The sequence below is a fragment of the Oncorhynchus masou genome, chromosome 9 (genome assembly GCF_036934945.1).
Source record: "Oncorhynchus masou masou isolate Uvic2021 chromosome 9, UVic_Omas_1.1, whole genome shotgun sequence".
NCBI classification, from domain to species: domain Eukaryota; kingdom Metazoa; phylum Chordata; class Actinopteri; order Salmoniformes; family Salmonidae; genus Oncorhynchus; species Oncorhynchus masou.
Genome location: NC_088220.1, coordinates 73,031,616 through 73,059,207, shown reverse-complemented (window position 1 = coordinate 73,059,207; position 27,592 = coordinate 73,031,616). Strand labels below are relative to the sequence as shown.

Here is a 27,592-nt window from a genome sequence, read left to right as displayed (position 1 = left end):
AGAGGAAAACATGACATGAGATCTTACATTGTCTTCAACATACATTCCCATATATACAGTGCATTTGGAAAGTATTCAGACCCCTTTACATTTTCCACATTTTGTTAAGTTACAGCCTTATTTGAAATTAATTAAAAGGAAAAAAATCCTTAGCAATCCAGACAGAATACCTCATAATGACAAACCTAAAACAGGTTTTTAGAAATGTGTGCAAATGAATGAAATAAAAACAGAAATACCTTATTTACATTAGTATTCAGACCCTTTCTATGGGACTCGAAATTGAGCTCAGGTACATCCTGTTTCCATTGATCATCCATGAGATGTTTCTACAACTTGATTGGAGTCCACCTGTGGTAAATTCAACTGATTGGACATGATTTGGAATGGCACACACCTGTCTATATAAGGTCCCACAGTTGACAATGCATGTCAGAGAAAAAAACCAAGCCATAAGGTCGAAGGAATTGTCCGTATAGATCTGGGGAAGGGTACAAAAAACTTCTGCAGCATTGAAGGTCCCCAAGAACACAATGGCCTCTATCATTCTTAAATGGAAGAAGTTTGGAACCACCAAGACTCTTCCTAGAAGTGAGCGCCCAGCCAAACTGAGTAATCGGGGGAGAAGGGCCTTGGTCAGGGAGGTGACCAAGAACCCAATGGTCACTCTGACAGAGCTCAAGAGTTTCTCTGTGGAGATGGGAGAACCTTCCAAAAGGCACCTAAAGATGCTCAGACCATGAGAAACAAGATTCTATGGTCAGATGAAGTCTTTGGCCTGAATACCAAATGTCACGTCTGGAGGAAACCTGGCACCATCCATACTGTGAAGCACGGAGGTGACAGCATCATGCTGTGGGGATGTTTTTCAGTGGCAGGGACTGGGAGACTAGTCAGGATCGAGGGAAAGATGAACGGAGAAAAATACAGAGATTCTTGATGAAAACCTGCTCCAGGGCGCTCAGGCCCTCAGACTGGGGCAAAGGTTCACCTTCCAACAGGACAACAACCCTAAGCACACAGCCAAGACAAGGCAGGAGTGGCTTCAGGACAAGTCTCTGAATGTTCATGAGTGGCCCAGCCCGGACTTGAACTGGATCGAACATCTCTGGAGAGACCTGAAAATAGCTGTGCAGCAACGCTCCCCATCCAACCTGACAGAGCTTGAGAGGATCTGCAGAGATGAATGGGAGAAACTCCCCAAATAAAGACGTGTCAAGCTTGTAGCATCATACCCAAGAAGACTCAATGCTGTAATCGCAGCCAAGGGTGCTTCAACAAAGTACTGAGTAAACGGTTTGAATACTTATATAAATATATAAATGTGATATTTCCCTGGGTTTTTAGTTGTAAATTAGCACAAAAAAAATGTTCTTGCTTTGTCATTATTGGGAATTGTGTGTAGATTGATGAGATAAATGTTTTTTTATACATTTTAGAATACGGCTGTAATGTAACAAAAAAAGTCAAGGGGTCTGAATACTTTCGGGAAGGCCTTGTATTAATGGTTAATGACTGTCATTTGTGCATATGTCTATATCTCTCTCTTTGAGTCAATATGTTTTTGTCTGACTGCAGTTTTTTAGTTTCTGATTTCCAGGTATTGTGTGTGTGTGTGTGTGTGTGTGTGTGTGTGTGTGTGTGTGTGTGTGTGTGTGTGTGTGTGTGTGTGTGTGTGTGTGTGTGTGTGTGTGTGTGTGTGTGTGTGTGTGTGTGTGTGTGTGTGTGTGTGTGTGTGTGTGTGTGTGTGTGTGTGTGTGTGTGTGTGTGTGTCGGGGTCATGTGCTCCTCTCCAGACCTGCCCATGTGACTCCTGGCTGCAGCCAACAAGGCTCTCTCTCTCTCTCTCCACATCTCATGCCTCACCACAGGAACATCATTTAAACATAGCAACACAACACAATTTACATGGTCCCCTTCCCCCTAGAAATTCCTCTAACTATAAATTAGCTCTGATGGTTTTATTTCAGTCCTGTTCCATAGCCATAAAGTCACCCAAAGCTTCAAATACTGTAGTTAATGAGAATAAGATACTCGTATTTGAGGACTGTGCTTGCCTCAAAACTCATCTATTACAACTAACTCACACAGTCTCACTTCAGAATTAAACGTTCATCTACAGTTGAAGTCGGAAGATTACATACACCTTAGCCAAATACATTTAAACTCAGTTTTCACCATTTATTGACATTTAAACCAAGTAAAAATTCCCTGTCTTAGGTCAGTTAGGATCACCACTTTATTTTAAGAACGTGAAATGTCAGAATAATAGTAGAGAGAATGATTAATTTCAGCTTTTATTTATTTCATTACATTCCCAGTGGGTCAGAAGTTTACATACACTCAATTAGTATTTGGTAGCATTGCCTTTAAGTTGTTAATTGTTTAACTTGGGCCAAATATTTTAGGTAGCCTTCCACAAGCTTCCCACAATAAGTTGGGTGAATTTTGGCCCATTCCTCCTGACAGAGCTTGTGTAACTGAGTTAGGTTTGTAGGCCTCCTTGCTCGCATACGCTTTTTCAGTTCTGACCATACATTTTCTATAGGTATGAGGTCAGGGCTTTGTGTCAGGTGATAGTTGTGCAGAGGTGAGAACGGAGTCAGGCGCAGGACACAGAACTGAGTAAAAAATGACGAACTTTACTCTGGAAAAAAAATCCACGCAGGGATCATGAACCCTAAAACAGAAGATCCCACCACAAACAGACCAAGTAGCGTGGCCAGGAGGAGCAGACATCATGGACATGGAAGGATAACGGTAAAGGATTCTTTATGTGGGAAGAAAACATGTCCGGAAAGGATCGCCTTCCATGGGAGCAGACGGACGCAGCAGGAGAGCATCAACTACAACTCCGGGGTTCGTAACCACGACACAAGCACGAGAGACACATGGGGTGATTGGCGGAGCCAGGTTTCAGACCAGAGCCAACTCCCTGCATTCACTTTGAGGAGCGTGTGACCGTTCAGGTACCATGTTATGCTGTGATACGAACTGTGTCTCCAGTGCGCATTCACAGCCCGGTGCGCTCGGTGCCAGCTCTCCGCACTTGCCGTGTGAAAATGAGCATCCAGCCAGGATGGGTTGTGCTGGCTCAGTGCTCCTGGTCTCCAGTGCACCTTCTCGAATCAGGATATCTTGCGCCGGTTCTACGCACTGTGTCGCCAGTACGCCTTCACAGCCCAGTGCGTCCTGTGTCAGCGCACCGCACTTGCCGGGCTAAAGTGAGCATCCAGCCAGAACGGGTTGTGCCAGCTCTACGCTCTAGACCTCCAGTGCACCTCCACAGTCCAGTACATCCTGTGCGTGTCATCCTCCACCTGTACCGGTCCCCATCTGAGGTGCCAGTACGTCCTGTCATCAGCCCGGTGCGTGTCACCTGCCACCGGTCCCACGCATCAGGCCTCCAGTGCGCCTCCACAGTCCAGTACGTCCTGTGCCTCCTCCCCGCACTCACTCGAGGTGCGTGTCATCAGCCCGGTGCCACCTGTACCCCACGGGCCTCCACGCCTCCACAAGCCCTCCAGTGCGTGTCATCAGCCCGGTGCCACCTCCCCACAGTCCAGTGCGCCTCCACAGTCCAGTACATCCTGTACATCCTGCCACCTGCCTCCCACGCATCCCTCCAGGGCACAGTCCAGCCCTGAGGTGCGTGTCATCAGCCCGGTGCCACCTGTACCGGTCCCACGCATCAGGCCTCCAGTGCGCCTCCACAGTCCAGAGCTTCCGGCGACAGTTCCCAGTCCAGAGCTTCCGGCGATGTTTCAAAGTCCGGGACCTCCAACGACGGTCCTCAGTCCGGAACCTCCTGAGACGGTCCACAGTCCAGAACCTCCTGAGACGGTCCACGGCCCGGAACCTTCTGCGATGGTCCACGGTCCGGAACCTCCAGCTCCTTGGCCTTCTCCTGCGCCGATGCCAAGTCTAAGCACGGCGTCCAGTCCAGCTCCAAGGTCAGAGTCTTCTTCTGCGTTGGTGTCCAGTCCAGGCACAGTGTCCAGCCCGGGTCCATGGCTGGATTCACGGCATGAGCGGGTTCTTCGTCCCGCATCTGAGCCGCCTCCGATGCTGGAGGATCTGTGGGATGAGAGGGTCTTCGTCCAGCACCTGAGCCGCCTCCGATGCTGGAGGATCCGCGGGATGAGAGGGTTCTTCGTCCCGCACCAGAGCCGCCACCGACACTAGACACCCCCTCTAACCCTCCTTTTGGTTTCAGGTTTTGCGGTCGGAGTCCACACCTTTGCGGGGGGGTCACGTTCTGACCATAGAAAGCCTTTATTTTCTGTGGTGGAGTAGGTCAGGACGTGACTGGGGGGGGGTGTTCTAGTTTGTTATTTCTATGTGTAGTCTAGTTTTTGTATTTCTATGTTGGCCCGGTATGGTTCCCAATCAGAGGTAGCTGTTTATCGTTGTCTCTGATTGGGGATCATATTTAGGTAGCCTTTTCCCACCTGTTGTTTGTGGGATCTTGTTTTTGTATTGTTGCTTTTGAGCCCTATAAGGCTGTACGTTTGTTTGTTTGTTTCTCTTATTTGTATATGTTGCTGGTTCTCATTCAAATAAATTATGATGAACCCAAATCACGATGCGCCTTGGTCTACCCATTTCGACGAGCGTTACACTTTGTGATGGCCACTCCAATACCTTGACTTTGTTGTCCTTAGGCCATTTTACCACAACTTTGGAAGTATGCTTGGGGTCATTGTCCATTTGGAAGACCCATTTGCGACCCAAGCATTAACTTCCTGACTGATGTCTTGAGATCTTGCTTCAATATATCCACATAGTTGTCCCTCCTCATGATGCCATCTATTTTGTAAAGTGCACCAGTCCCTCCTGCAGCAAAGCACCCCCACGACATGATGCCGCCACCCCCAAGCTTCACGGTTGGGATGGTATTCTTTGGCTTGCAAACCTCCCCCTTTTTCCTCCAAACATAACAATGGTGATTATGGCCAAACAGTTCTATTTTTGTTTCATCAGACCAGAGGACATTTCTCCAAAAAGTACGATCTTTGTCTCCATGTGCAGTTGCAAACCATAGGCTGTCTTTTTTATGGCGGTTTTGGAGCAGTGGCTTCTTCCTTGCTGAGCGGCCTTTCAGGTTATGTCGATATAGGACCCATTTTACTGTGGATATGGATACCTTTATACCTGTTTCCTCCAGCATCTTCACAGGGTCCTTTGCTGCTGTTCTGGGATTGATTTGCACTTTTCGCACCAATCCAACAATTGTTTACAGACAGATTATGTCACTTATAATTCAATGTATCACAATTCCAGTGGGTCAGAAGTTTACATACACTAAGTTGACTGTGCCTTTAAACAGCTTGGAAAATTCCAGAAAATTATGTCATGGCTTTAGAAGCTTCTGATAGGCTAATTGACATAATTTGAGTCAATTGGAGGTGTACCTGTGGATGTATTTCAAGGCCTACCTTCAAACTCAGTGCGTCTTTGCTTGACATCATGGGAAAATCAAAAGAAATCAGCCAAGACCTCAGAATTCTTTTTTTAGATCTCCACAAGTCTGGTTCATCCTTGGGAGCAATTTCCAAATGCCTGAAGGTACCACGTTCATCTGTACAAACAATAGTACGCAAGTATAAACACCATGGGACCACGCAGCCGTCATCCCACTCAGGAAAGAGATGTGGTCTGTCTCCTAGAGATGAACGTACTTTAGTGCGAAAGAACAGTTTTTGTTAAGAGAACACAGTCTTGAAAATCTGTGTTTTTGTGCACCATGATGACGTTGCGCAACTGCTAAAATCGATTTCCTATTGAACATATTATGTTATTTCTGATTCGTTTTTGAAGTTACAAGCCTGAAAGTTCCTTGGTGTCCACATCACCAATGAACTATTATGGTCCAAACACAGCTGCACCATCGAGAGCATCCTGATTGGTTGCATCACCACCCGGTATGGCAACTCCTCAGCCTCCGACCTGCTAGGCACTACAAAGGCTAGTGCGTATGGCCCAGTACATTACTGGAACCAAGCTCCCTGCCATCCAGGACCTCTATACCAGGCAATGTCAGAGGAAGTCCCTAAAAATTGCCAAAGTCTCCAGCCACCCTAGTCATAGACTGTTCTCTCTGCTAACACAAGGCAAAGAGTACCGGAGCGCCAAGTCTAGGTCCAAAATGCTTCTTAATAGCTTCTATCCCCAAGCCATAAGACTCCTGAACAGCTAATCAAATGGCTACCCTGACTATGTGTCCCCTCAATTTTTGCGCAGCTACAACTCTCTGTTTATATGCATAGTCACTTTATCTCTACCTACATGTACATATTGCCTCAATTACCTCGAATAACCTGTGCCCCGCACATTGACCCTGTACTGGTACCCCCTGTAAAAGCCTCGCTACTGAAATCTTAAGGTTAGGAATTAACTCTGAATGGTTTTGGTCAGGGTTAAGGTGTGGGAAAGGCTTAAAACAAAAATCTCAAAGCAACTTTCTATCTCTGTATTCAAACTTGCAACTTTTGGAATAAGAGGCAGATGCTTACGTCCATCCGCCTCCCCGTCCACAACACCCTAGAAAACCCCAAACCTACTTGAACGTAACAGCGCTCACTGTTGTCCCTAGTGGCCGGGTCCACATCATCTCCCAGCATCTTCAGACATGGATGGACGTCAAATAGTGACTTGTATCACGTGTGACCTGGCTTATCCATTCACAGGGACAGAGAGGATAAATGAACCCATCCATATCAATAAATTAACATTTAACTCAACAGGCCCCCTTCTACTCTGAACAGTATGGGGGGGATGTGGTTGGCTGCTACTGCTGAGAGTTGGTGTTGTGTGACTGGTGGGACTCATGCTGATTCCATATGTAATAGCCCCATGCTGGGCCCAGTACAGCCTCCATACGGGATCTGTTGTGGGGAATTTTCTGGGCCGTAGATCAGAGCTGGGCCTGCATATTGGACCCCTGGGAACACAGGATGAAGGGGCAGGCCAGAAATGTGTGTGTGTGTGCGCGTGTGTGTGTGTGTGTGTGCGTGTGTGTGTGTGTGTGTGTGTGTGTGTGTGTGTGTGTGTGTGTGTGTGTGTGTGTGTGTGTGTGTGTGTAGTGCATGTCTGAGTGTGTGGATGTGTGTGATGTGTGATAAAGAGTGTGTGTGTGATGTATGTGTTGTCTACCTGAACTCTGGCCTCTGTGAGTTTGGCCCTCTGAGCCAGCTCTTCCCTGGTGTAGATGTCAGGGTAGTGTGTTCGTTCAAAGGCTCTCTCCAGCTCATCCAGCTGTTCGGCAGTGAAGGTGGTTCTACTGCGGCGCTGCTTCCTCTTCAGAGGCAGGTCTGGTTCAGACTCCACGTCCGACCCCTCATCTGAGTGGCTCGCTGCTCCAACAGACAAGAGATGCACAGTTAGGGCTCTCATGGTGTTAGTACAGTATCATTATCACAGTTAACAGTTACTGATGGTTTTTAGAACTAGATTCCATTAGTCAAGTCCATCGTTGTAATTAATAATGTGTTCATAACTGACTGGACTGGTTTATAGAAAAGTACAAATTTTAAAAAATCAGTCTTGAAAACACATTTTCAGTTTCTTATTCTCCTGACTACAGTGATCAAATAGAATGCAGGGAGACCAATAGGGAGAGCCGTCTATAAATAGAAGTGTAGTGATTCAGAGTGAGAGTGAAGAACAGAAGGATGAATCCATCCATCCACTTGAAGTGTGAACTTGTTTGCTTTCCTTTTTGCCACATGCTATCTGTTTACATAAACCTCTTCAGAGGGGCCACTACCACCCCTCCCAACGCTCCCCATCTCTCCCAATGTTCCCTCTTGTCTTGTGCACCAACAGACTTCCATTCATAGGGGAATTCTGTGTGCTTTTATAAATAATCCCACAGGACAAGGTTCCCGAGGAGTGGCGGCAGTGGGATTGAGAGGACTAAGCGCCACACAAAGGCCTAATTTTGATCCAGGGACCATTCGTTTTTTAAGGGGGGAAAGGGGGGTCAGTGACGGCTAGAGAGAGAGTGTCGGGGGGAACCTGCATTGTCTACAGTTGCAGTCTTCCTGGAGCCCCAGTAACAGTTGGGGATGGAGAGAGGGACTGAGCAGCAGCCCACCATACACCCCCCTCCACACCACTTGCAGGTGCATGCTGGTCTTGTTTGCTCAGAGAGAAATGCCGGCGATTTAAAAACTAATTCAGCAGAAGAGGCAGTGAATTGACGAGGCTCTCTAAAGCTACGGCCCAGTGGTAACGCAGTGGTAACACAGTGGTAACCTAGGGAAGGGCCAAGCCAGACAAACAGACAGACCCAAGGGCAGGGAGACCCAGACATCAGAGACTCTCCTCAGGCCAGTGTCCAACGCCCAGCTTTACTATGCCCCTCAGTGTCCTTGCGTCTGTCACTGTGCATAAGCATGCAAAGGCATGTACATTTGTACTAGAGCTGGGCGATATGGACAAAAATCCTTGCCTGAATTGGCCAAATTGAGGCAATATTGATAAATAGAAAGATACGTTTATAACATTAATGTGCACCACAGTTTTTTTTATTATCCTTCAAAGCCGTTTTCATACCACAATTTCAAATAATTTCTGAGTAACAATTAAGTACCTTACAGCAATTGTTTGAATTTAAAATGGTCAAAAATATACAAAAATTGCTTCTTAAGCCTGTCTGGGAGTGGTCTAAGTTGGGAGGGGAAAACTGAAAACTAGCTGTTATTGGTAGACAGGTTTCAACTCTCGTTTTTATTGGTGATGTCACCAGGCGGGCTGAAACTTCACCCCACCAAAACAGGCTGAAATTTCATGCAATCTTTTCTAACAGCTCCAACAGTAAAAGTAATATTCCAACCTCATAGTGAGGAAATATATACAGTGCCTTCGGAAAGTATTGAGACCCCTTGACATTTTCCAAATGCTGTTATGTTACAGCTGTCACAGCTCCTCCTCTGCAGTGCAGGGGCGGTTCCTCCTGCAGGCAGAGGAGGGTCGTTAGTGATTGGAGTCACCTAGGCTCTAAGTATTTAAACTGTGTCACTAATCACTTCTCTCTCTCTCTCTCTCTCTCCCTCCGCTCCTCCAGGTATGAACCTGTTTTGTTTGTTCTGTTGTCGTTTTGCATAGTTTTCACTCAGTCATTCACACACACAGATTCATGCATCCATGCACTTTACATACACCTTACATTATGATACTTCCACACCTCATTCATTTTTCTTAGTTTAATGTTAATAGTTTGTTTACAATTAATAACGTTTTTTTAATTGGCCTATACCTGTTGTTCACGTCCCCTCATTTTTGCCACAGGCTATGAGCTGGCCTGTGACACAGCCTTATTCTAAAATGGATTGATTAAAAAAATCCTCAGCAATCTACACACAATACCCCATAATGACAATCAATTGAATTTACCGCAGGTGGACTCCAATCAAGTTGTAGAAACATCTCAAAGATGATCAATGGAAACAGGATGCACCTGAGTTCAATTTATAAAAAATTACATTTACATAAGGATTCAATTTTTGAGATTCAGTCTCAATTTTTGAGACTCGAAATTGAGCTCAAGTGCATCCTGTCTCCATTGATCATCCATGAGATGTTTCAACAACGTGATTGGAGTCCACCTGTGGTCAATTCAAATGATTAGACATGATTTGGAAAGGCACACACCTGTCTATATAAAGTCCCACAGTTGACAATGCATGTCAGAGCAACAACCAAGCCATGAGGTTGAAGGAACTGTATGTAGAGCGCAGAGACAGGATTGTGTCAAGGCACAGATCTGGGGAAGGGTACCAAAACCTGTCTGCAGCATTTAAGGTCCCCAAGAACACAGTGGACTCCATCATTCTTAAACCACCAAAACTCTTCCTAGAGCTGGCCGCCCAACCAAACTGAGCAATCGGGGGAGAAGGGCCTTGGTCAGTGAGGTGACCAAGAACCTTATGGTCACTTTGACAGAGCTCTAGAGTTCCTCCGTGGAGATTGGAAAACCTTCCAGAAGGACAATCATAGCTGCAGCCTCCACCAATCAGACCTTTATGGTAGAGTGGCCAGATGGAAGCCACTCCTCAATAAAAGGCACCCAAAGATGCTCAGACCATGAGAAACAAGGTTCTATGGTCTGATGAAACCAAGCTTGAACTCTTTGGCCTGAATGCCAAGCATCACGCCTGGAGGAAACCTGGCACCATCCATACCGTGAAGCATGGTGGTGGCAGCATCCTGCTGTGTGAATGTTTTTCAGTGGCAGGGACTGGGAGACTAGTCAGGGTCGAGGGAAAAATTAACAGAACAAAGTACAGAGAGATCCTTGATGAAAACCTGCTCTAGAGTGCTCAGAACCTCAGACTGGGGCAAAGGTTCACCTTCTAACAAGACAACGACCCTAAGCACACAGCCAAGACAATGCAGGAGTGGCTTCGTGACAAGTCTCTGAATGTCCTTGAGCAGCCCAGTCAGAGCCCGAACTTGAACCCGATCAAACATCTCTGAAAATAGCTGTGCAGTAATGCTACCCATCCTACCTGACAGAGCTTGAGATGATCTGCAGAAAAGAATGAGAGAAACTTCCCAAATACAGGTGTGCCAAGCTTGTAGCGTGATCCCTAAGAAGACTCAAGGCTGTTATTGCAGCCAAAGGTACTTCAACAAAATACTGAGTAAAGGGTCTGAATATATCCGGATTTTGTTTGTAATGAATTTGCAATAATTCTAAAAACCTGTTTTTGCTTTGTCATTATGGGGTATTGTGTGTAGATTGATGAGGGGAAAAAAGCTATTTAATCAATTTTAGAATAAGGCTGTCACGTAACAACATGTGGAAAAGGAGTCCAAGGGGTCTGAATACTTTCCTAATGCACTGTATGTCACGACTTCCGCCAAAGTCGGCTCCTCTCTTTGTTTGGGCGGCGTTCAGCGATCGACGTCACCGGCTTTCTAGCCATCGCCGCTCCATTTTTCATATTTCCATTTGTTTTGTCTTGTTCCATACACACCTGGTTTGCATTCGCTAATCACACTGTATGTATTTATCCCTCTGTTTCCCTCCTTGTCTCTGTGTGAAATTGTATTTATGTTATGTGGGTATTTTTACCACCTCATACTTGTGTCTATTGTTCCGTGTTTGGGCACATTTATGTACTTTTGTGCTTTCATTGGACCGGAATAAAAAGTGTGCCTGTTCACTACACTCTGCTCTCCTGCACCTGACTTCGCCTCCAGTACACACCCTTAACACTGTATATATAAACCACAGTAAAATCACATTTTTGACTGCACTGGGCCTTAAACTACTACTACTAGTTTGATCGTTGTCCCACCATCAATTATCCTATTAACAAGCCCCCATATTAGCAAACTTATTTCATTTCAAACTTCACATTTCTCTAGTATAGGCAACTTATCACAATGAACAACATCAGCAAAATGCCTGCGATAATTGATTGGTATGGTCGCTGTTGATCATTTTCAGTTCATCGTCTCAGCTCTGCTTTGTACACACACACACACACACACACACACACACACACACACACACACACACACACACACACACACACACACACACACACACACACACTCTCTCTCTTCTCAGCTTGATTGAGATGGTGTGATATGAGACTTGGCAGCTTTTGTATGTCTACTATTCAAGTTAAAGTAAGATCATTTGTAATACTACTGTGTACTCTGTTCTGAAGCGTATGAGCTGGTTTCCTACCAGGCAGTTCTAGTAGGCCTTTAGCTACTTCAGAACAGTAGTTCATTGAGGCTGGCGCGCTGACTTTGTGTTACACTTAATGAATTCCCTGGAGCGGAGGGGACGTTTTTGTGCAACACTGTATTAGTTCCCCCTCAGAAGCAACAATAAAATACAAGAAAACCCAAATAGCTTGGGGCTCCTCATGTGAAACTGATCCACTCCCCCCTCAGTGCTTTCCATTCTCAACACCAATGGCAGTAGGATGCATTAAGAGCAAATTGGTAAAGAAATATTAAACAATGTGAGAGGGGGAGAGAGAGAGAAAGGGTAGGGGTTGGGAGAGATGTTGCCATTGGGTATTTGGGGAGATGATTCTATTTTGCACTTTATCAGAATGCTACCACTTTCTATTTCTGTTTACATTCACAGATACAGGCCATTCATCTGCTCCCATCCACACTAAACAGAACCAAAATGTAAAATGGCTACCTGTTACGGTTAAGACCATTATTACAATGAATCAAGTGAGAAACTACAAATTTACTACCTCCAACAGCCTAATGATTTTTTCACTCTGTGAGCTTCTAGTATAACAAATCTTTTAATTCCTGACCTTCATAACATCCTCAAGCCACATACCTAAACAAACAACAAATGCACAGACATATTATTGAGAGGAGGAACCAAGGGGTGGGTGGATTGTTTTTAGGTGGTGGTAGTGGCTGGTGGGGTAGGAATTTGGGGTGTGGAGGAGTTGGAGGGGGGGGCATTATTTGAAACAGAATTGCTGGTGAAAAACAGAGAGGAGCCTTTGTAGCTTCAGTTCCTGGAGGCTCATAGGGAATGGTTAGTTTCCCCACAGTTACCAGCATGCAACAGCGTTCCAAAGAATTTCACGGGGATTTAGAATCTGGGAATGCCGAGTTGTTATAAAAAATCCTTAATTACTTTGGAATTACCTATCGGTTATGACCAGTCTGCTTTGGGGATCCTAGGGAACGTCTTTCAAACTAAGTGTCAGTATGGCATCTCTTGGAGGTTTGCAGTCCCGTCTTGATATACTCTCATGTGACAAGACTATTTATACTCTGCCCCATCTCTCTCTCTCCCCCATCTCTTTCTCCCCCCATCTCTTTCTCTCCCCCATCTCTTTCTCTCCCCAGCTCTCTCTTTCTCTCTCCCATCTCTTTCTCTCCCCCATCTCTTTCTCTCCCCAGCTCTCTCTCTCCCCATATCTTTCTCTCCCTCATCTCTCTCTCTCCCCCATCTCTTTCTCTCCCCATCTCTTTCTCTCCCCCATCTCTTTCTCTCCCCCATCTCTTTCTCTCCCCCATCTCTCTCTCCCCCATCTCTCTCTCTCCCCATCTCTCTCTCCCCCCACTCTATTTCTCTTTCTCTACCCCATTTCTCTCTCCCCCTACTCTGTCTCTCTCTTTCTCTCCCATCCCCCCCCCATCTCTTTCTCTCCCCCATCTCTCTCTCTGCCTACTCTGTCTCTCTTTCTCTCCCCCATCTCTTTCTCTCCCCATCTCTCTCTCTACCTACTCTGTCTCTCTCTTTCTCTCCCCCATCTCTTTCTCTCCCCCATCTCTCTCTCTCCCCCATCTCTTTCTCTCCCCCATCTCTCTCTCTCTCCCATCTCTCTCTGCCTACTCTATTTCTCTTTCTCTACCCCATTTCTCTCTCTGCCTACTCTCTCTCTCTTTCTCTCCCCCATCTCTTTCTCTCCCCACCTCTCTCTCTGCCTACTCTGTCTCTCTCTTTCTGTTACCATCTCTCTCTCTGCCTACTTTGTCCCTCTCTTTCTGTTACCATCTCTCTCTCTGCCTACTTTGTCCCTCTCTTTCTGTTACCATCTCTCTCTCTGCCTACTCTGTCTCTCTCTTTCTGTTACCATCTCTCTCTCTGCCTACTTTGACCCTCTCTTTCTGTTACCATCTCTCTCTCTGCCTACTTTGACCCTCTCTTTCTGTTACCATCTCTCTCTCTGCCTACTTTGACCCTCTCTTTCTGTTACCATCTCTCTCTGCCTACTTTGTCCCTCTCTCCTCGTCTCCACCTCTCTCTCTGCCTACTCTGTCTCTCTCTTTCTGTTACCATCTCTCTCTCTTTCTCTCTCTTTGTTGCTCTAAGGCTGAGGTCTTTGCTGGCGATTTGCACGCTCCATCTGTGGAATCCGTCATGGCTGCCTCAACCCACACAGAGGGGCCTGTCACCTGCCCCACGGGGGAGCGGGGGGCACAAAGAGGGCCAGAAAGGGACAAGGGGGGGCACAGCTGGGGGGGCTCCCCAAAACCTTCCTCAGCAGCATGGAGGGGACCATGGGAGCACCTGAGGGGTAGAGGAAGGAGGAGGCCTTTGTTGTTCTCCTATTCAAATGTAGGCTATCACAATCAGGCTTCTATGACTGTGCATTTGTGTTGTTGATGTTGTTGTTGTTGCGTGTGTCAGTGTGTTTGTGAGAGTGCGGGTCTTACAAAGGCATTAGTGTTGTTGTTGTTGTGTGTGTCAGTGTGTTTTAGAGAGAGAGAGAGAGAGACACAGAGAGAGACACAGAGAGACACAGAGAGACACAGAGAGACACAGAGAGAGCTAGGTCACCAAGTGGCGTAGCACACACAGTAGGGGGTTGAAGTGACAAAGGTGTACCTGGTGATACGTCCCCTGCCACCTGTTAACTCCCACTGCTCTCAGTACTCTGCTTCAGAGCAACACACACACAAGCGCCTAGGTTTCTGTAGACTGAGAATTGGTACTGACAGTACATTACATAAGCCATCCTTCTGCTTATAGGTTAATGAGCCTTGTCAGCCCTACGGCAACTCTGGTGGTGTGAAGATACACACTCACTCATACACTCATACACTCACTCACACTTACTCACGCATACACTCATACACTCACACTCACTCATTCATACACTCATACACTCACTCACACTTACTCACTAATACACTCATACACACATACACTCACTTCACACTCACACTCATACACTCATATACTCATACACTCATACACTCACTCAAACTTACTCACTCATAAACTCACTCCTACACACACACTCACTCACTCATACACTCCCTCACTCATACACTCACTCACACTTACTCACTCATACACTCATACACTCATACACTCACACTTACTCACTCATACACTCATACACTCATACACTCACACTCACGCATACACTTATACAATCATGCACTCACACACTCATACACTCATACACTCATACATTCACACTTACTCACTCATACACTCATACACTCACTCATACACTTATATAATCATACACACACTCACTCACTCACTCATACACTCACGCACTTACTCACTCATACTCACTTACTCACTCATTACTCACTCATACGGCCTAGTGGTTAGAGCGTTGGACTAGTAACCGAAAGGTTGCAAGTTCGAATCCCCGAGCTGACAAGGTACAAATCTGTCGTTCTGCCCCTGAACAGGCAGTTAACCCACTGTTCCTAGGCCGTCATTGAAAATAAGAATTTGTTCTTAACTGACTTGCCTAGTAAAATAAAAAAATTAAAATAAATACATACACTCACTCACTCAAAGTTTTCAGTGCATTTTAATTTTGACATAGATATTCTGTATTTTGCACATTGAACATACAACCAAATGCATACCAACATATGTAAAGCACACAGCAATGAGTTTACCATTTTTCCCTGACACTACTTTGGTCATTACTCATGAGTTAAAAATCGTTCCAGGTAAAAATAAAATAAAATAAAGAATTGTATAACAGGATCAATGTGTTTTATATGGCACTGCTGAATAGCCTTCGCAATCAAATGATCCACCAACCACACATATCCATGTATACTTAAACTGTGTCTTAAAATGTATTATTCATACTCGAGCTAAACTCTCATACTAAATTTTCCATGTATTTTGAATTCACCTCAACTGTGAGGGGAATGGTATACAGTATGTGTGGGATTGGACCACACACTTACTCACTCATACACTCATATACTCATACACTCACACTCACTCATACACTCACTCATACACTCACACTCACTCATACACTCACTCATACACTTATAAAATCATGCACTCACACACGCACACACTCATAAACTCATACACTCACTCATACACACACTCACTCACTCATACACTCACGAACTTACTCACTCATACACTCACTCACTTACTCACTCATATACTCACTCATTCACACATTCATACACTCCCTCACTCATACACTCACTCACTCATACACTCATACACTCACTCATACACTTATACAATCATGCACTCACACACTCATACACTCACACTCATACACTCATACACTCACACTCCCTCATACACTCACTCATGCACTTATGCAATCATGCACTCACAAACTCATACACTCATAGACTCACTCATACACACACACACACACTCACTCACTCATACACACACACTCACTCACGTGTACACTCACTCACTTACTCACTCATACACTCACTCAATAACTCAATCATACACTCCCTCATTCATACACTCCCTCACTCATACACTCACTCACTCACTCACACTCATACACTCACTCACTCATACACTTATACACTCACTCACACTTACTCACTAATACACTCATACACTCACACTCACTCATACACTCACTCATACACTTATACAATCATGCACTCACACACTCACTCACACTCATACACTCATAGACTCCTTCATACACACACTCACTCACACACTTACTCACGCATACACTCACTCACTTACTCACTCATATACTCACTCACTTACTCACTCATACACTCCCTCACTCATACACTCACTCACTCATACACTCACTCACTCACTTACTCACTCATACACTCATACACTCACTCACTCATACACTTATACACTCACTCACTCATACACTCACTCACTCACACTTACTCACTCATACACTTATACAATCATGCACTCACACACTCATACACTCATACACTCATAGACTCCTTCATACACACACTCACTCACGCACTTACTCACGCATACACTCACTCACTTACTCACTCATATACTCACTCACTTACTCACTCATACACTCCCTCACTCATACACTCACTCACTCATACACTCACTCACTCACTCACTCATACACTGCCTCACTCATACACTCCCTCACTCATACCCTCACTCACTCATACACTCACTTAGTCATACACTCACATCCTTACTCACTCATTCACTCACTCACTTACTCACTCATACACTCCCTCCCTCACTCCCTCACTCACCCCTCCATCCCTCCCTCCCTCCCTCACTCACTCACTCACTCATACACTCACACCCTTACTCACTCATACACTCACTCACTTACTCACTCATACACTCCCTCACTCATACACTCCCTCACTCATACACCATACACTCACTCAGTCATACACTCACTCACTCACTCACTCACTCATACACTCACTCACTCATACACTCACTCACACCCTTACGCACTCATGCACTCACTCACTCCCTCACTCACTCACTCACTCACTCACTCACTCATACACTCACACTCACTCATACACTCACACATACACTTATACAATCATGCACTCACACACTCATACACTCACTCCTACACACACACTCACTCACTCATATACACACACTCACTCATTCATACACTCACACCCTTACTCACTCATACACTCACTCACTTACTCACTCATACACTCCCTCACTCATACACTCCCTCACTCATACACCATACACTCACTCATTCATACACTCACTCACTAATACACTCACACCCTTACACACTCATACACTCACTCACTCCCTCACTCACTCACTCACTCACTCACTTATACACTCACACTCACTCATACACTCACTCATACACTTATACAATCATGCACTCACACACTCATACACTCACTCCTACACACACACTCACTCACTCATATACACACACTTACTCACTCATACACTCACTCACTTACTCACTCATACAATCCCTCACTCATACACTCCCTCACTCATAAACTTATACAATCATGCACTCACACACTCACACTTACTCACTCATACACTCATACACTCACACTCACTCATACACTCACTCATACACTTATACAATCATGCACTCACACACTCATACACTCAGTCCTACACACACACTCACTCACTTATACACACACTCACTCACTTACTCACTCATACACTCACTCACTCATACACTCACTCACTTACTCACTCATACACTCCCTCACTCATACACTCCCTCACTCATACACTCCCTCACTCATACACTCACTCACTCATACACACCCTCACTCATACACTCCCTCACTCATACACTCACTCACTCATACACTCACTCAGTCATACACTCAGATCCTTACTCACTCATACACTCACTCACTTACTCACTCATACACTCCCTCACTCATACACTCACTCACTCATACACTCACTCACTCACTCATACCTGTAGACTTGCCGGACCTGTATACTTGCCAGTTTGTAAAACCCCAAAACACAGTGCAATCCTTAAAAGGGTAAAGCTATCTGAATTTCAGAGACCCAGAGAAGAAGCCTGGCTTGGACTGGGACTGCCGGAGCAGGCACACAGTACATAGGCACACAGCACATAGCAGCCTGAGCCAAAACATCCTGAGAGGCACACAGCACATAACAGTCTGAGCCAAAACAACCTGATAGGCACACAGCACATAGCAGCCTGAGCCAAAACAACCTGAGAGGCACACAGCACATAGCAGCCTGAGCCAAAACAACCTGAGAGGCACGCAGCACATAGCAGCCTGAGCCAAAACAACCTGAGAGGCACGCAGCACATAGCAGCCTGAGCCAAAACAACCTGAGAGGCACACAGCACATAGCAGCCTGAGCCAAAACAACCTGAGAGGCACGCAGCACATAGCAGCCTGAGCCAAAACAACCTGAGAGGCACACAGCACATAGCAGCCTGAGTCTAAACAACCTGAGCACCCCCCCCCCCCACCCCCCACCCCCTCCATTCCCGTGGATGGTAAAGAATAGAGGATTTAACTGAAACAGACTGTGCTCCTGGAAATTGGCTTGGTTTTGTGGGGACTGCGAGTGGGGACAAAAAGGCTTTAAAATGTCCACAGAGAGATGGAGGAGGGGTGCTCTGAGTGCATGGAGCTCAGTTTTGGGCATGGTGGGTTGGTGGATGGGTGGGGTGGCTGACCATATGCGTTTCTATTTACACAACCTTCTCATGGTGGTTAATGGACGGATGGCGGGTACAGCCATGGAATTTCTCTTGGGGTGGTTGGTAAATGAAGAGGGTAACTGAGCCAGTGACATGTGCCCCCCTCCGAAACAAAACAAAAGGCAGAGGAAACAAATGAAGCATTTATTTGGGCGGGGAATGACGCTGGTCCTTTTCAGGGGCCGGGGGACTAAGTGACTGCCCAACTGCATTAAACAGTACATAGAAGACTGGGCAGATGCCTGAAGGACTGAAGGATAATAGTTAACTGACAGCTTATGGGCCCATCTGCGCCTCTACCATGTTGTTAAAGGAGATGGGGGGGGCTCACTTGACTTGCTAAGGAGGAGCCCCGACCTCTACAGCTGCCCTGTAATTGAGAGTGTGTGAAGAGCGCTGTGTGTTTGTCTGCACTGACAACGTGTGTGTGTGTGTGTGTGTGTGTGTGTGTGTGTGTGTGTGTGTGTGTGTGTGTGTGTGTGTGTGTGTGTGTGTGTGTGTGTGTGTGTGTGTGTGTGTGTGTGTGTGTGTGTGTGTGTGTGTGTGTGTGTGTGCGTGTGTGCGTGTGCGTGCGTGCGTGCGTGAGAGAGAGAGAGAGAGCGTGTGTGTGAGAAAGAGAGAGAGAGAGAGAGAGAGAGAGAGAGAGAGAGAGAGAGAGAGAGAAGAGAAGAGAGAGAGCGAGAGAGAGAGAGATGAATAACTAATAAATCATAACCTCATCAAGCGTCACAAAAAGAAAGAGTGAAGAAGACAAAGCGACCAAGCTCTCCTCAAACGATGAAAACCTATATAGAGAGAACCTCTAGAGAGTAAACCTCTAGACAAAATACCTCTTGACAGAAAACCTCTAGACAGATTAATGAGAGAGAGAGAGAGAGAGAGAGAGAGAGAGAGAGAGAACCTCTTGACAGAAAAACTTGAGAGAGCGAAATCCTCAAGAGAGCAAACCTCTAGATAGAAAACCTCTTGACAGAAAATCTCTAGACAGAAAAACTTGAGAGAGAGAAATCCTCAAGAGAGCAAACCTCTTGACAGAAAATCTCTGGACAGAAAAACTTGAGAGAGAGAAAACCTCAAGAGACCTCTAGACCAGCTATTCCCAAACTGAGGTAGGGGTACGCACAATTGGGGTTACACCGAATAAAATTGTGAATCACATTATAAAAATCTTCACATTTTCAAACAGTACATTCATATTTTCCAATGGGGCTATACATTTGGGTGAGTTATTTTTCTGTCGCCTGAGAAGCCTCGTTTCACTGCCAAAAATAAAATGTGTGTTCAGAGTGTTCTAGTGATCAGCGAAATAACAACACAATGTCAAATACAGGTAGCCTAGTCAAATAATTAACATCCAAACACATTCACCGTTACTCTTTCCCTGGAAACCTTACTCTTGCGCAGACATTTAGGAAAGGAAACATGCCAATTTGAAAAATAAGCCACGGGAGTTTTTTGATCCAGAATAAAGACGACTTTCGAGTAGTGAGACATGTATAAAAGTAACAGATACCATTACTAAAAAGCGTCTAGAAGCATCTTATATGGTGAGCTACCGAGTGGCTAGGACAGGCAAGTTCCATACTATTGTGGAAGACTTCATTCTTCCTGCTGCCGCGGATATGGCTGGGACAATGCTGGGGGAAAAGGCCCAAAAGAATATACAGACAATGCCTTCATCAAACAACACTGTTTCACAACGCATCAGTGACGTGGCAGGAGATGTTCTGAAACAATTACTGCTTCGCATACAAGCCAGTGAATTACAGCTGGATGAGTCAACGGACATGACGGCCCTGGCACAGCTCCTGGTACATGTCCGTTACGTTTATCGGGGATCAATAAGGAAGACATCCTCTTCTGGAAACCAGGACAACAGGAGAGGATATTTTTAAAGTACTGGACAGCTTTGTGAGATCAAATGGAGTTGAAGATCAAGATGTGTTGGTATCTGTAGTGATGGCTTAAAAGTGGTAACGCTCATGCAAGCAATTTCTCTGACGCCACTTGGGTACACTGCAGCATCCACCGAGAGGCTCTTGCTGCCAAGGAATGCCTGACAGCTTGAAAGACGTTTTGGACACTACAGTGAAAATGGTTAACTTTGTTTAAGCAAGGCCCCTGAACTCTTGTGTATTTTCTATATTATGCAATGATATGGGCAGCGACCATGTAACGCTTCTACAACATACAGAAGTGCGCTGGTTATCAAGGGGCAAAGTATTGACACGTTTTTTGAATTGAGAGATGAGCTTAAAGTTTTCTTTGCTGACCATAATTTTTACTTGTCTGACCGTTTGCATGATGACGAGTTTCTCACACAACTGGCCTATCTGGGTGATGTTTTTTCTCGCCTAAATGATCTGAATCTAGAATTACAGGGACTCTCCGCAACTATATTCAATGTGCGGGACAAAATTGAGGCTATGATTAAGAAGTTGGAGCTCTTCTCTGTCTGCAACAACAAGGACAACACACAGGTCTTTCCATCATTGTATGATGTTTTGAGTGCAAATTAACTCAAGGTTACGGACAATGTCAAATGTGATATAGCGAAGCAACTGAATGATCTGGGTGCGCAATTACACAGGTACTTTCCCGAAACGGACGACACAAACAACTGGATTCATTATCCCTTTCATGCCCTGCCTCCAGTCCACTTACCGATATCTGAACAAGAGAGCCTCATCGAAAATGCAACAAGCGGTTCTGTGAAATGTAATTTAATCAGAAGCCACTGCCAGATTTCTGGATTGGGCTGCGCTCCGAGTTTCTTGCCTTGGCAAATAGCGCTGTTAAGACACTGATGCCCTTTGCAACAACGTACCTATGTGAGACTGGATTCTGGGCCCTCATTAGCATGAAAACTAAATACAGGCACAGACTGTGTGTGGAAATTATTTAAGACTGAGACTCTCTCCAATACAACCCAACATTGCAGAGTTACAGTGGGGCAAAAAAGTATTTAGTAAGCCACCAATTGTGCAAGTTCTCCCACTTAAGAAGATGAGAGAGGCCTGTAATTTTCATCATAGGTACACTTCAACTATGACAGACAAAATGAGAAAAAAAATCCAGAAAATCACATTGTAGGATTTTTAATGAATTTATTTGCAAATTGTGGTGGAAAATAAGTATTTGGTCACCTAAAACAAGCAGGATTTCTGGCTCTCACAGACCTGTAACTTCTTATTTAAGAGGCTCCTCTGTCCTCCACTCGTTACCTGTATAAAAGACACCTGTCCACAACCTCAAACAGTCACACTCCAAACTCCACTATGGCCAAGACCAAAGAGCTGTCAAAGGACACCAGAAACAAAATTGTAGACCTGCACCAGGCTGGGAAGACTGAATCTGCAATAGGTAAGCAGCCTGGTTTGAAGAAATCAACTGTGGGAGCAATTATTAGGAAATGGAAGACATACAAGACCACTGGTAATCTCCCTGGATCTGGGGCTCCAAGCACGGGGCTCCAATCTCACCCCGTGGGGTCAAAATGATCACAAGAACAGTGAGCAAAAATCCCAGAACCACACGGGGGGACCTAGTGAATGACCTGCAGAGAACTGGGACCAAAGTAACAAAGCCTACCATCAGTAACACACTACGCAGCCAGGGACTCATATCCTGCAGTGCCAGACGTGTCCCCTGCTTAAGCCAGTACATGTCCAAGCCCGTCTGAAGTTTGCTAGAGAGAATTTGGATGATCCAGAAGAAGATTGGGAGAATGTCATATGGTTAAAAACTCAACTCGTTGTGGCACTGCAGAATGCTGAGTTGCATCCAAAGAACACCATACCTACTGTGAAGCATGGGGGTGGAAACATCTTGCTTTGGGGCTGTTTTTCTGCAAAGGGACTGTCTGATATGTGTAAAGGAAAGAATGAATGGGGCCATGTATCGTGAGATTTTGAGTGAAAACCTCCTTCCATCAGCAAGGGCATTGAAGATGAAACGTGGCTGGGTCTTTCAGCATGACAATGATCCCAAACACACCACCGGGGCAACGAAGGAGTGCCTTCGTAAGAAGCATTTCAAGGTCCTGAAGTGGCCTAGCCAGTCTCCAGATCTCAACCCCATAGAAAATCTTTGGAGGGAGTTGAAAGTCCGTGTTGCCCGGCAACAACCCCAAAACATCACTGCTCTAGAGGAGATCTGTATGGAAGAATGGGCCAAAATACCAGCAACAGTGTGTGAAAACCTTGTGAAAACTTACAGAAAACGTTTGACCTCTGTCATTGCCAACAAAGGGTATATAACAAAGTATTGAGATAAACTTTTGTTATTGACCAAATATTTATTTTCCACCATAATTTGCAAATAAATTCATTAAAAATCCTACAATGTGATTTTCTGGATTATTTTTCCTAATTTTGTCTGTCATAGTTGAAGTGTACCTATGATGAAAATCACAGGCCTCTCTCATCTTTTTTAAGTGGGAGAACTTGCACAATTGGTGGCTGACTAAATACTTTTTTGCCCCACTGTATGTGCATCCTTTCAAGCACACCCTTCTCATTAACCTGTTGTGAGCTATTCACAATTTTCGATGAACAAATAAGGTTTTATATGTAAGATGGCTAAATAAAGAGCACAATTATTGATTATTATTATATTATTATTTGTGCCTTGGTCCTATAAGAGCTCTTTGTCACTTCCCACGAGTCGGGATGTGACAAAAACTCACACTCATTCTTATGTTTAATAAATGTATTGCATAGTGTGTGTGGCAGGCTTACAATGATGGCAAAAAAAAACATTTCACAGTGCGCTGACCCTGGTGGTATAGGGGGTATGCAGCTGGAAGTTGAATGTTTGAAGGGGTACGGAACTATAGAAGTTTGGGAACCACTGCTCTAGACAGAAAACCTCTAGACAGAAAACCTCTAGACAGAAAACCTCTAGACAGAAAACCTCTGGACAGAAAACCTCTGGACAGAAAACCTCTTGTCAGAAGACTTCTAGACAGAAAACCTCTGGACAGAAAACTATACACATAAAACCTCTAGACAGAAGACCTCTGGACAGAAAACCTCTGGACAGAAAACCTCTGGACAGAACACCTATACACAGAATACAAAGAAAACCTCTGGACAGAAAACTTCTAGACAAAAAACCTCTAGACACAAAATCTCCACACAGAAAACCTATACACAGGAAACCTCTACACAGGTAACCTCTAGACAGAAAACCTCTGGACAGAAAACCTACACACAGAAAACCTCTGGACAGAAAATCTCTAGACAGAAAACCTAAACAGAGAAAACCTCTACAGAGAAAACCTCTGGACAGAAAAGTTCTGCACAGAAAACCTCCACAGAAAACCTCTACACAGAAAACTTGTAGACAGCAATAAGAGGTATGAGAGTCTGTGCTCTGGCAGGACAACAGGAAGCTGTTACCTGTCATGTTGAACCAAATATGATTGTAACCCTATTTCCTGTAGGGATGATGTAGAATGATACTAAGTTGACCTCTGACCCCACTTAGCCTGGTCTGACAAGCAGAGAGAGCTAGGCACTGACTGACCACTGGGGAGTTTTATTTTTAATTTTTTTATTTTACCTTTATTTAACCAGGCAAGTCAGTTAAGAACAAATTCTTATTTTCAATGACGGCCTAGGAACAGTGGGTTAACTGCCTGTTCAGGGGCAGAACGACAGATTTGTACCTTGTCAGCTCAGGGGTTTGAACTTGTAACCTTCCGGTCACTAGTCCAACTCAATACGACTCAGTTAAGCTCTGTTATCTTTGACTGTTGGTAGCACTTTACATTACGCCATGTAATGAAATGTTAATAACATGGTAATAGTAAAGTAACAACAAGTTATAGTTCCTAAAAAATATGAAATTGCAGTTTCTAGATTCTACTATAGAGAGCAAGGTGAACTCCCTCCCTCCCAGCTTGCCCTGCCCTGTCCAGAGCCTTATACCACTGCCCCTGCCCTGTCCAGAGCCTTATGCCCCTACCCTTGCCCTGTCCAGAGCCTTATGCCCCTACCCTTGCCCTGTCCAGAACCTTATACCCATGCCCTATCCAGGGCCTTATGCCCCTACCCTTGCCCTGTCCAGAACCTTATACCCCTACCCTTGCCCTGTCCAGGGCCTTATGCCCCTACCCTTGCCATGTCCAGAGCCTTATACCCATGCCCTATCCAGTGCCTTATGCCCCTACCCTTGCCCTATCCAGGGCCTTATTCCCCTACCCTTGCCCTGTCCAGAGCCTTATACCCTTGCCCTATCCAGGGCCTTATGCCCCTACCCTTGCCCTATCCAGGGCCTTATGCCCCTACCCTTGCCCTGTCCAGAGCCTTATGCACCTACCCTTGCCCTGTCCAGGGCCTTATGCCCCTACCCTTGCCCTGTCCAGAGCCTTATGCACCTACCCTTGCCCTGTCCAGAGCCTTATGCCCCTACCCTTGCCCTGTCCAGAGCCTTATACCCATGCCCTATCCAGAGCCTTATGCCCCTACCATTGCCCTGTCCAGAGCCTTATGCCCCTACCCTTGCCCTGTCCAGGGCCTTATGCCCCTACCCTTGCCCTATCCAGGGCCTTATGCCCCTACCCTTGCCCTGTCCAGAGCCTTATGCACCTACCCTTGCCCTGTCCAGGGCCTTATGCCCCTACCCTTGCCCTGTCCAGAGCCTTATGCACCTACCCTTGCCCTGTCCAGAGCCTTATGCCCCTACCCTTGCCCTGTCCAGAGCCTTATACCTATGCCCTATCCAGGGCCTTATGCCCCTACCCTTGCCCTATCCAGGGCCTTATGCCCCTACCCTTGCCCTGTCCAGAGCCTTATGCACCTACCCTTGCCCTGTCCAGGGCCTTATGCCCCTACCCTTGCCCTGTCCAGAGCCTTATACACCTACCCTTGCCCTGTCCAGAGCCTTATGCCCCTACCCTTGCCCTGTCCAGAGCCTTATACCCATGCCCTATCCAGAGCCTTATGCCCCTACCATTGCCCTGTCCAGAGCCTTATGCCCCTACCCTTGCCCTGTCCAGAGCCTTATGCCACTACCCGTGCCCTGTCCAGAGCCTTATACCCATGCCCTGTCCAGAGCCTTATGACCCTACCCTTGCCCTGTCCAGAGCCTTATACCCATGCCCTATCCAGAGCCTTATGCCCCTACCCTTGCTCTGTCCAGAGACGTATGCCCCTACCCTTGCCCTGTCCAGAGCCTTATACCCATGCCCTGTCCAGAGCCTTATGCCCCTACCCTTGCCCTGTCCAGAGCCTTATACCCATGCCCTATCCAGGGCCTTATGCCCCTACCCTTGCCCTGTCCAGAGCCTTATGCCCCTACCCTTGCCCTGTCCAGAGCCTTATACCCATGCCCTATCCAGAGCCTTATGCCCCTACCCTTGCCCTGTCCAGAGCCTTATACCCCTACCCTTGCCCTGTCCAGAGCCTTATACCCATGCCCTATCCAGGGCCTTATGCCCCTACCCTTGCACTGTCCAGAGCCTTATGCCCCTACCCTTGCCCTGTCCAGAGCCTTATACCCATGCCCTGCCCAGAGCCTTATGCCCCTACCCTTGCCCTGTCCAGAGCCTTATGCCCCTACCCTTGCCCTGTCCAGGGCCTTATGCCCCTACCCCTGCCCTGTCCAGAGCCTTATGCCCCTACCCTTGCCCTGTCCAGAGCCTTATGCCCCTACCCTGGCCCTGTCCAGAGCCTTATACCCATGCCCTGTCCAGAGCCTTATGCCCCTACCCTTGCCCTGTCCAGAGCCTTATGCCCCTACCCTTGCCCTGTCCAGAGCCTTATACCCATGCCCTGTCCAGAGCCTTATGCCCCTACCCTTGCCCTGTCCAGAGCCTTATACCCATGCCCTGTCCAGGGCCTTATGCCCCTACCTCAGTCAAGTGATTGACAATTCCCTGTCTGCCTTTCCTTGTTCAACCATTGCATTCAGTTGCCTTAGCCCTGCGTTCCACATCTCTGTCACCCCCAATCCCTCCTCTGCACATGCACACACACTCACACACTCTTGTAAAAACAATATCTCACCCCCTTCCTTCTCTCTCTCTCTTTCTCTAGCCGTTGTTTGGTGGAATACTTCCATCAGATAAAGACAGGTCTTATTCTATGGCAGCCATTCTCCTTGACCTTCACAGGCCTTTTCACTCTTTCACTCACTTCAAACTGTCTTTTGGCGTGCTCGGCTGAATGTGGCAAGTCCATCACGGGTGAAGGGGGTGCAAGAGGTCTGAAGGGGCTGAAGGGGGAAACTCCAAGCCCCTACTCATTCTCCATCCCCCCACTTCAAAGTTGGCCTGCATTCATTAATTGCCCTTTGAATTGATATCAGAGGGTCACAATAGGGGTGTGAAAGGAGAACGAGGCTTTAATGAAGCATAGAGCCCCCATTCATTTGCAGATAACTATGTTTTAACGCTTGGATTGTCATCATGCACGGCATTATTTTTAAAAAGTAATGCGGGGCGGAGGAGTAGGGGAGTAGGAGAGTAGGAGAGGAGAAGAGGAGAGGGACAGAGAGAGCCTGAGGCGAGGGTTAGTGAGAGTGATTTGGTGCTCCCCCTTGCCCCCTCTGCCCTTGTGCCCAGGGACACACTGAGTGACACATTCCTCAGACAGAACATTATAGATTATTCCCTGTCATCAGATGTTCATGTTATTTTGGGAAAAATCTACATAGCTTCAGTA

At 46.1% G+C, this 27,592-nt stretch overlaps 1 protein-coding gene across 1 annotated transcript in view; it reads right to left on the bottom strand.

The window, feature by feature from the left end:
- LOC135546614 (paired box protein Pax-3-like) overlaps positions 1-27,592 on the bottom strand; it is a 43,229-nt gene that overhangs the window by 6,411 nt on the left and 9,226 nt on the right. The window contains exon 5 of the mRNA XM_064975180.1: positions 7,156-7,355. Coding sequence (XP_064831252.1) covers positions 7,156-7,355 — 200 coding nt within the window. The remainder of the gene's footprint in view (positions 1-7,155; positions 7,356-27,592) is intronic.